Raw genomic sequence first — 10,692 nt, 5'->3', positions numbered from 1 at the left:
TTTAATTTTTAGTATTTTAATTATGTAATTTTTAATTTTTAGGATTTTAATTATGTCTTTTTATTTTATTTGTAATTTGTTATTTTTATTGTGGTTTTTTTAATGAATTTTAGTATTATGAAAATGTTTTTGTGTAATTGAATTTTATATTAATTGTGCTCGTCCTTGCGGAAGAGCACAGTTGTGGGTGTTGTGCTCTTGCCAGAGAGCAGGCATGAATAGTACCGCCCGGGCCCACAACCGTGCCGCTGGCAAGAGCACGGTTGTGGATGCTCTAACGTTATTGATCAACACCATATGTATAAAAATATTATTAAGAGGTATGCGTTCATCAACTTAACACGAGGGTCTCACCAACTATCGAGATGTTAAATTATTTATTTATCCTAATCAATTATTTAGATTCTCACGCTTAAAATAAATTATCCATTATATAGGTTAATTGTTTAAAATCTTCACCAACTCTGATCTGATTTTGGACTTTAAATATGCATCCAAATTGTAATACTTAATTTTTTTTTCTCCAAAAGCTACACATTCATATGCACACTACACATCCGCGTCTAGGGATAGGGAAAAGCACGCCGTTGCATATCCCTAAGCACGCGACCGATGCACGCGTATTCGTGCCTAAGCACGTTGGTCGTGTGGTCAGCCATGATGCGACATATGGCTTGCATTTATGGGATTGCCAATTCTCCACATTAGCAAAACATCATTTATGTGTACGTTATAAAATCAAAAATAAAATTAAAATAATATATGATGTTGTCTTTCCGCGTTATGAAATTTGTACGAATAAAAATGCCATGTGTAAAATCCGACAACCAGTTGGATTTTCCGATGCTGTAAATTGCTAGCGAGCTAAAATTGATACTTATGGACTTATAATAATGGAAAGGGAAAACATTTGATGAAAAAACTTTCTTCAATCAAGATTGCTAAATGAGAAAAAAGTTTATTGCACCAAAATGTAGCAAGAAATAAAAGGGAAAAATGATGGAAGAAGAAAAAAGGTCATGACAAAATTTCATACTCAGTTTCCAGCAGAGTCTTGTGGGAGGAGCTGTGATCGATCATTCTCCGTGACTCCTCCCACAGCTTCGTCTCCGTCCCCAGTTTCCGGAGCTCCAAAAGACCACGCTCGACTGCCACAAAATCACACATATACACTCAACATTATGTCGTGCATCAACAATGAATTTTGACAATGCAGCGTCGTTTTTCAAAAACTTCGGCCTATAAAAAGCCGGCCCTAGCTAGCACGTCGTGGACTAAAACAACGAAGGATGTTTAGACCTAGAACTAATGTTAGCATTGCTGGTGGTTCAAAAGAGAGAGTACCATCAACGGCATCGTGTGAATTAGGCGCCCGGTTTCCTTGGTTGATCCAGAATTGCAGTCTATCTTCAGCGATATCCGGTTCCAACCCTTGAGTTTTTGCTCGTCTCCAGAAGTACGACAGCCAAGCCTTGATGCACAACGAATACGACTTTATTAGCCATATCATATGATCAATCATCTATGAGGTAGCAATATGATTACTGGCATTGTCAAAACACAAACACAGTAAGATATTCGGGCTTACTTGCTTAAGAAGCACGTCTTCACACTCCTCCGGACTCAATCCTGAAACGAAGCACATTACATAAATACATTCAGATATCAGACTTTCCATATTACAGAACGAACGATAAATACCAAATGTTTCCGATTGATTGGTGCTCTCAGCTGGTAGCTTCACTTCATCTGCAGATTGAATTTGAGACGGCGTTATAAAGTCACAATTCGAACGAAAGTAACTGCTTGTTTAGTCGTTTACTCCTAGAAATGCTTGAAAGATCATACCTCAACATGGCACATAGATGAAAAAAAAGGAGACTCTTAAAGAGATGAATCCATACATACCAATATTAGACTTTAGAATACGCGGGCGACGTTTCTGGGCCAATGCCATAGCTATTGCCTCCTCTACCTTTCAAGGAAAGACGCGCAAAAAATCAACGCAGTAATGTGATTCAAACGAGGCAGCCAGAAGAATTATTTGCTAGAATCAGTGAATTGGGAAATGAACCTTGAGGGCACTCAGTTCCCGGAGACCTTTTTCGACCATAAGCATGCTTTCCAAGTCGACCTTCTTTGTAAGATCTTCCTTGTGCAGCAGAACTCTCTCCCTTTCGTCTAAACCATCGGTCACTGACAAATTGACAGAAAAAAAAAATCAGTTGGAATGAAAATATTTTAACTAAACAGTGAAAATGATGTCTACCGGAATGATGTGCATCTTTTGCTTTACGCCCCGCTGCCAATATAACTTCAACAGGGCGTGAAGCGAAATGCGACCAATATTCATGTCTTGCTTCGGCTATCTCAGCATGGATCCCTGCATAAAATGAATGACATGTAACTCTGCAGATGGATTTCGTTCGCAGTATGCTCTTACAGAGGCACAAAAAAAAAACGAGCGCCTTCAAACGAATGCATAACTTCTAGTGCTAAATTTACCGTGGCGAATGCACAAACTCCAGCATCGAGCAAGCCAACACCTCTTGAGAACAACCTCTTCCTAAAGTATTAGACTGCCAATCAGATAAGTAAGGACAAACAACGAAAGGCTGTAAGGAGGCGAGGTCTGGTTTAACCGGTAGATACCATCTCGTCGTGAGTCAGTATCATCCGTTGTGTAGTTATCTTAAGCGATTTAACTTCTAGCATGGCGACATGGAGTTGATCCAGAGCAGAGTTAGCTTCTTCCCTCGACGCCTTAGAGAAAAACCATACGAATCGTCACATTTCAATATAATAAAAAACTCACAAAAATAGTGTATATTTTTATCCAGTGAGTCCAAATACCTCAATTTCCATTCGGAGGACTGCAAGCTCCTCGTTGCCACCGCCATAAGTATCTGCTGCGATCTTAAGAGCAGCCTGCAAAGAGAAACGATTCTCAGCTTGCACGCTGCAAAGACTAATTTATCAAAATGTCAAAGACTAATGAGCTACACAACTGAAATCGATGAGATGTCGAAACAGATGGAAAACTGGAATAACCAGTGGATGATCGACATACCTCTCGTTTCTGAAGGTCAGCTTCCTTCCTGAAGAGTGAGCATGCCAAGGAGATGTTTACATACAGAAATCATGATTTTTAGCGAAAGAGTTCCGAAAATCATAACCTACCTGCTTAAAAGCCGAGCTTCTAAAGACACACCATTGCCTAAAGACTCGATCTGAAAGAGCGCAGATTAAAAATGGCGTATAAAGCCACATTTTTAGTGTAGAAATGCACAGAAATTGGAAAATTAACCAGAAAAATCAACGTTGTCGCATCACATTAGTAAACGTTTTCTTTTGGATCGGTAAGAGTATTATAGACTCAAACGATTACCTGTTTTTCGAGCTGCCTGGTTCTAGCTTCTGCTTCATCATGCCGTTCTTCAGCTATCCTGAGCTGAAAGAGATGGTCACGTTACGATGCTAACCAACAGGTAAAAGCGGAGACTTAATCTGAAATTAGGCTTTTCGATACCAATATCTTGGATACGAAAAGGTTGTGAATGCGAATAGGAGCCTAGAAGGATCACCTTTTCCACTAAGCTCTCGTTTTCTTCTTGAAGCATGTCAAGCTGCAAATTCGAAGCAGCATTTTCAGTGATCAAATGAAATGAAATAAAACGAAATACCCAATGCTACAATTACTGGAAAGGAAATCATGCATTCTAAGTCCTCTCTTTTTGTGAATATGTGTGATACACAACGCATACGATAGATGGTCCCGTTGAAGAAATCAACCTAATGTTGTAAATTGTACCTCGTCTTGTAGAGCAGAAGAAGACTGCAGGCCACCTTGTTCTTTTAACTTGAAAGTTCCAAAATCGAGCGATAACCTGTGAAATGGACATCGACAGAAAAGTAATGCGCGAGGTAAGAGTGAAACCAAATATTTACTTGAAGAAAACAATGGAAGTTAAAGAAGACATCTACTTTTTATCCCTGACTTTATCGAGCTGAGAATCAACCGTATTTCCAGATGCCACGGGCTTAAGTGACAGAGACACGCTTGATGGCACCATGGCAACTGTCTTCACCCTCAAATTTGGCCGGCCAACTAAACGAGCAGAGGAAGACTGTTCCAGGGTACTAGCAGAAGAGGATGATCTTCCAACGGAGCGAGCTGATGCTGGTTGTGGTGGTTCCTCCGAAGCGTTCATTTGAACAGAAGAAGATGATCTTACATGTGTGGAGTGATTAAGAGACAGGGATGGTTCAACATGCTTTGAGTGTCGGTGACGAGCTGATGAAGGCTGCTGATGTTCTAAAGATGGTTCAAGCGGCTTGGGACGAGAATAGCGAGCCGAGGAAGGCTGCTGATGTTCGACACTTGAAGATGGCTCGAGAGGCTTGGAACGAGCATGCCTATTATAACGAGCTGACAAAGGCTGATCTACTGAGTTACGAACTGGCTAGAAAGTAACAAAAGTTCAGGATACGAAAAAACACAGACGTAAAATCACAAAACTGCCATGTATGCAAGATAACTCACCATTGGAGAACGACCTCGAGCTTGCCTTCCGCCAGCAAGTCCTATACCAGCTGACGGAACGCCTGAGTTGAAATCATACAGTTCGTCCTCCTCTTCGTCATCTGCTGGTTGCTGAGCCATAACCTCCGCAAGCCTTTGAGCAGCTGCCTTGTTCTGTGGCTTCTTCATACTAAGGCTAGTCGAAGTGGAACGAGTATGCTGATGCTTTGGCGACGTCATGATGGAAACTCCCGAAAAGACTCCTTTCCTCTGTCTGTAAACAACAGACGAAGCATTACAAAGCGATGATACTAACGAAACCTCCCCTAAACGCAATCCTAGAATATACTATCTCAATCTTCAGCGCTTCTTCGATTAATTTCATTATGAGTTAGTCTATACCATATTGAATCTAACTAATTTCCACCAGTTGAAGAATTCAATTACTTTTTCATAAGTAGACTACCTTTAAAAGGCAACATTATGAGCTCTCTCACTTCTAAAGCCACACCAGATTCGCAATAAAACGACAAAAAATGCACTATCGTTGTCTAGAAAAGGCCGGATACATACATATAGCACACCTACATTCTACCAAAAACGAAAAATTCCCACAATCTCTACCATGAAATTAAAGAATTCTACTATAAACACGAATATATCTCTGATTAATGCATCAAGATTTTACATAAAATCAACCAAGATGTCATATTTAAGTGAGTTCTCACTACAAATGACTATGTTGTTCTCTTTCAACTAACTAAAGAATACCTTGGATTCAAGAAAGCTATAGAACTACTAATTGTTAATAGTAAACTCACTAATTTTGTGATGTGTGAAGAATCGAACCCTAATGAGGAAATCTAGCTAGGAGGCCAAACAAAGGGACACTATTTCTTAACACATCATTTCCATAAAATCAATCAGAATAAAAAAACGATCTTTGATCAAGAAAAGATCCACATTTGTGGGTACCTACAATGAATCAATTCAGCTTCGATTTCCTACAAAAGGGTTCTGGCATTTCGACAAATACAATGAATGCGTTATGATGCAGGTGAAACACACCGTACCTTGTGGAAATTTGGGGAGAAAATTATCAAAATTCTTGTGTTTTCATATATATATCTATGTGTGTCGATGGACGATGGCGGATCTCGTTTTCTCTGTGGGTTCGGAGAATTTAAGGAAGAGAGGAGAGAAATGCCACACGTGCATATTATCGCCATTACCATGTCATAATCCATGCAAGAAAAAATTTCATTTATTTCTTTTTTTTTATTACTAGTACGTTTTTTCTCCATTGAACCTGAATTTGTTTTTGTTTTTTTGGTTTTTTGCTTTATTCGTAAAATTATGGTTCATTGTAAAAAAACCATGACGAATTTAGTTAAATTTATTTTGATATTCTGATAAACTCTGGTTTATATAATTAAATCATAAATAACTGACTGACTTTTTTAAAGTATAAAAATTACTATGCTATTTTTTCATATAAAATGATTTATATTTGGATAAGAAAATAATATGAGAAATATGATTTGCACACGTATCAGATTTAATCACCATTTATGAAAAGATATTTGGAATGAAAAATTGCAAATGCACATAAAATAAAACACAGGCAAATTCTTTATAGTATGCACAGTTCCATCTCAAAAACATAATAACTACTGTCAAAGAAACTAAATTTGGCAAGAAGAAACTAATGTGTCCCAGCAACACCGGCATTCCGGTTTTCCATCTGAAACGAGAAGCTCGAGTTAGTGTGCGTATTCCATCCCGGGGCGAGGGAGCCGTGGCCTCACAGGTGTTTTCGAAGGACTAATCCTGCAAAATGTTGTCAAACTTGCTATAAAAAAACAGTTTGCTAATTTTCCAAAGCCCCGAGTTAGAACAAAGACGCCGTATGCATACCTGATCCGCTGAGAACCCAGCATTTCACCACAACAGTCGAGGGCCAGTAAAGCGCTCTCGGCCTGCAAATTTTGAAACACTCACAATAAGATATGGCGATTTGAATCATGTCGACTATGGAGATATAGAAATGAAACACTGGCAATGTACCATTTTGAATTCGACAAAAGCAATTCGAGTAGAGTGCATCTGATCGCCTAAGAGCCTTAAGCGGGAGACCTGCAATGAAGTGAATTATCTGATAAATAGACGACATCAAGCCAAAACATATGCAAAAACGCAGCTCGTTCTGTGACTCGTATGCATACCTCACCACATCTTGCTTCAAAGAAATTCTTGACGTCAATTTGAGTAACCTGCTCAGGAAAACATGTATCGTGTGAATTTACGAAACATGATTTCATTTTTTGACATCCGTTGACATAACCCAACGTGCTATTATTAGTGAAACTAAGAGGCGGTCGAGAAGGAAATGTGGAACGTTTACCTTCTTATCAATGTTAGTGCAGTAGACTGTCCGGGCACACATCTCAAGCTCATCTTCCGACTGTTGAAGTGTGTGTGGCAGAATTTATTATAATATGAATTCAGTACGTAACGCGAGAAAGATGGTAGTGAGATGTCGAGAGTTAACAATGCTTCTTACCTGGGGAAGGAAAGTCGGGTTCACGGGAAGAATGGCCGTTTTAGAAGGCAAAACCTTGACAGTAGAGAAACCCAAAACCGTACCATTGAGAACCAGAGCAGCTCGAGCGGAATCTGTTGGAATCAATCACATGAGCGATAAATATTGTCTACAAGATCAAACGCGAATGAAGCTGCTCCACAAGAAAAATTGAAAGCTTACACTGATCAGAAAATTCTACAAAAGCAAAGCGAAGATTGGAGTGTGGATCACCACAAACTCGACAATCAGCCACCTGTAAAGCAGATAAGAGGAGATATCAAGATCCCCATAACGACATATCAGACGTGATGGACATTTTATCATAAACAAGATACTTTCTCATAGTTCTAATATGTTGAGGTGGTCACGTTGTTCCTTTTTCTATTATAAAATTGGATCGAAGCATGAACTTATCCATGTTCCGAAGCAAAAGTTCCAAACCGTAAATCATGTATATGGCGTCGCGGTGACTTTCATAAAAGCCATCAAAAATATCAGACGTTTATTATACAAAGATTGAGTTAAAAATGCCCTCGTTGCATATAACTACGGAGATTCATTGTATGCTTTAGCGAGCACCATAGGTACATTAGAGAACAAACGAGCAGAGAAACGTACCTGTCCAAAGCTGCTGAATAACGCAGCAAGCTGCTCCTCGGAGATCTGAATGTAGGAAAACCATATGAACAAGAGTTTCGAAAATGATGCAATACGATGAAGTTAGTATCTTCACTTACATTGTGATCAATGTCTGAGACATAAACAGTTCGTCTAATACTCTCTTCTCTTTGAGCTTTAAAAGCTCTGCCGTTCATTCTCTTCTTACCCTGGTCGTAGTTATTTCTTCTCTGACAACAGAAAGTAGAACAAAACATCATCAGGAAACACTACATGTACAAGTAGCAATTCGGTGACTGCTGATAAATGGTTCGGACTACTTAAGACATCAGGAAACTATACGATCACTAAATTTTACATAAATCATGATCAAGAAACATATCCAACGGGAAAGGAGGTTCGAATCAACAGTGAAGCACTATAACCTCTATATTCAAATAGGCAAGCAAACAACTGGCTATGACTAGTGACATATAAACGAACCTTGGTAGCTATAACAACAATAAAATGATGAAAATTGGTTTAAAATACATCTTTATAGTTACGACCAATTGCCAAATTCACTTCAATAACCACAAGTTTGTTTCTTGACAGAATTACTGGAAAAAATTGGGTCAAAACAATCGTCCACATACAAGATATCAGAACATAAAACACTTCTTCAAGAATGAGAAAAAAGGCCACCAAATTCAATCACTCTCATTCCACAGCCCAAAAATTCCAAAAGGAAAGAATCTAATCACAAATTCAATCACTCTCATTCCACAGCCCAAAATGAGAATTCTCCTTTTCTTTCAGTAATCAAAGAAATAACATAACTGAATTCCAGCAACTATAAAAATTTCACTCAAAATCAAAATGAACAAAGACAAGAAACCAATATCACAGTCCACAACAAGAAATAGGCCAACAAATTACTGGAAAAAAACCAGAACTATCAACACAAGATCATCAACAAGATATCAGAACATAAAACACTTCTTCAAGAATGAGAAACAGCCCCCAAATTAATGCTAAAGGAAAAGAACTCAAGAATCCCATCACAAATTCAACCACTCTCAATCAACACACCTCAAAAATGGTATTTCTCCTTTTCTTCTAGAAATCAAATAAACAACAAAACTGAATTCCATCAACTACAAAAATTCCACTCAAAATCAATATTAAGAAAGACCAAAAAAAAAAAGCAAAATACACCATCAAAAACCAATTAAAGAATCAAATTCATATACCCTTCTGTGATTTGGGAAACCCCCATTCCCAAAATCCATATGCAAATTGTAAGCACCATTGTGAATCTGTTGATACGAAGAAGGAAAGAACTCCTTCGCCAAGGGATTCAGCTCCAGCTTCTTCAACATATCCACAATCTCCTTCATTTCCAGCTCCGATTTCGAATCCACATTCGGATTCAAACCAGATTCGTTCACACCATCAGAGCCCTCCGAATTAGAATTCCCAAAATCCTCCACTGATGAAGGCTCCACAGCAACAGCAGCTAACTCCATTTCCGAAAAAATTGAAGAATCAAAAAGGGGCAGTGAGGAAAGGATTAAAGATCACTCCTTTTTCACTTCTCTCTTCATAAAAACCCAATCTTATTGTTTCCCAATTAAATATAGGGATCGATCAAAAAGAGCCCCCTTATCTAGAGAGATTCTCTCACGATTGAATGGAGCGGCAATGGGAGGAATGTGGTGAGAGAGAGAGAGAGGGGGAGAGGTGCAATGTTTTTAAAGGGTTTTTTTTTCTGAGGCAAAATTCTTGATCACAAGTGGCAATGGTGGTTTATGGAATGAATCAACAGGTGGCCCTTTGCTTTGGCTTTTTTCTTTTTGTTATTCTTGTTCGTTAGAGAGAGTCGGTGCATGCTAACTGTGAGAGAGAGAGAGAGAGAGAGAGAGAGAGAGAGAGAGAGCGAAATTAAAAGGGAAATTGGTTTTTGTGAGTGACAGGATATGGCTTTCATCACTAATAACTGACTCCTTTTTATTGGGATTGATAAATTTCATTTCCTTACAAGCATCTCATTATGATGTTGTAATGAAATGATAGATGTGCACTCCACTTTTATTCGGGAAATTTTTTTATTGGAGATTGTGACAAAAATATATAGTGGGAATAGTCGATGTCGTTTTATGTCGTGTCGTGTCGTCGTCGAGTATACTTCGATGGACTGTGGTGCACCTAGCAGTATTTCGAGTGCCGACTATTTTGTCTATTGTTCTCGTCTTTTTCATTCCCTGTTGAATTACTTTCGTTTCGTTCCTTCTAGTACTGAATTTCGTTCCTTCTACTACTGAATAAGTCGCGAAAGTGAGGGTAAATGAGCTAGGAGATTTGAAAGTATTGTTAAATAGGATATTGGATAATGGGCTATGAAAGTGTGATGAGAAGGTGATCAGGATTTTTGACGTATGTTTTTTTATGTATCTAAGTTTTATTTGCTGCTTATCTATCGACTAATTAAGAAGAATTCATTATGTAGAATTCAGCATATAGACATGCGCAACTAGTTTGGAAAAATATAGCTTCATCGCATGCTCACATGCGATTTTATGCAGTGTTGTTTTGTGAGTTAATGAAGAGAGAGTAAAGTAAGAGAGATTAAAAAGTAGAGAGGACGTTGTTTCTATTTTAGGAAACATTTCATTTTTAGTGTGACAATCTAAAAAGGAAAATGTTGCATTTCTAATGGGACAGATGGAGTAGGTATTACTAGTACTACAAAGTACTAATAAATATCAATTTATGTGTACTCAAGCGATAACGTTTTTGCGCTGACGTAGATCTGTTATTGTAAAAAAATTCGTAAGATCGTTGACACATTCTCGTTGAAACAGTTATACAGTACGCACGCTCTTACACAAGTCTTTATGAGCTTTTATTAAAATGATCAATTATCATCATAGAGATTATCGCCAAAAGAAATTTATTTTGGTGCGAGTAGACTATCTTTAAAAGAAAA

At 38.3% G+C, this 10,692-nt stretch overlaps 2 protein-coding genes across 2 annotated transcripts; both read right to left on the bottom strand.

Moving 5' to 3' along the window:
- Nucleotides 1-894: 894 nt before the first annotated feature.
- Nucleotides 895-5,320, bottom strand: LOC121776320 (coiled-coil domain-containing protein SCD2-like). Its single transcript, XM_042173495.1, has 18 exons — nucleotides 5,294-5,320; nucleotides 4,544-4,796; nucleotides 3,985-4,463; nucleotides 3,812-3,887; nucleotides 3,585-3,626; nucleotides 3,389-3,451; nucleotides 3,181-3,230; nucleotides 3,071-3,098; nucleotides 2,854-2,928; nucleotides 2,653-2,763; nucleotides 2,506-2,566; nucleotides 2,270-2,383; nucleotides 2,075-2,196; nucleotides 1,909-1,975; nucleotides 1,702-1,749; nucleotides 1,589-1,629; nucleotides 1,345-1,471; nucleotides 895-1,148 (listed from the first exon to the last, which is right to left on the bottom strand). The coding sequence occupies exons 2-18, from the start codon at nucleotides 4,760-4,762 to the stop codon at nucleotides 1,018-1,020; spliced, it is 1,854 nt and encodes a 617-aa protein (XP_042029429.1). The 5' UTR covers nucleotides 4,763-4,796; nucleotides 5,294-5,320; the 3' UTR covers nucleotides 895-1,017.
- A 784-nt stretch (nucleotides 5,321-6,104) lies between these two features.
- On the bottom strand, nucleotides 6,105-9,674 carry LOC121777361 (polyadenylate-binding protein-interacting protein 9-like). The gene is made up of 10 exons (XM_042174599.1): nucleotides 8,957-9,674; nucleotides 7,844-7,954; nucleotides 7,725-7,769; nucleotides 7,287-7,359; nucleotides 7,086-7,198; nucleotides 6,927-6,986; nucleotides 6,748-6,795; nucleotides 6,590-6,658; nucleotides 6,440-6,501; nucleotides 6,105-6,352 (listed from the first exon to the last, which is right to left on the bottom strand). The coding sequence occupies exons 1-10, from the start codon at nucleotides 9,230-9,232 to the stop codon at nucleotides 6,286-6,288; spliced, it is 924 nt and encodes a 307-aa protein (XP_042030533.1). The 5' UTR covers nucleotides 9,233-9,674; the 3' UTR covers nucleotides 6,105-6,285.
- Between the last annotated feature and the right edge of the window lie 1,018 nt (nucleotides 9,675-10,692).

The sequence above is a fragment of the Salvia splendens genome, chromosome 18 (genome assembly GCF_004379255.2).
Source record: "Salvia splendens isolate huo1 chromosome 18, SspV2, whole genome shotgun sequence".
Taxonomy (NCBI): Eukaryota; Viridiplantae; Streptophyta; class Magnoliopsida; order Lamiales; family Lamiaceae; genus Salvia; species Salvia splendens.
Note: the sequence above shows the minus strand (reverse complement) of the source record. Positions and strands in the feature narration are given on the sequence as shown.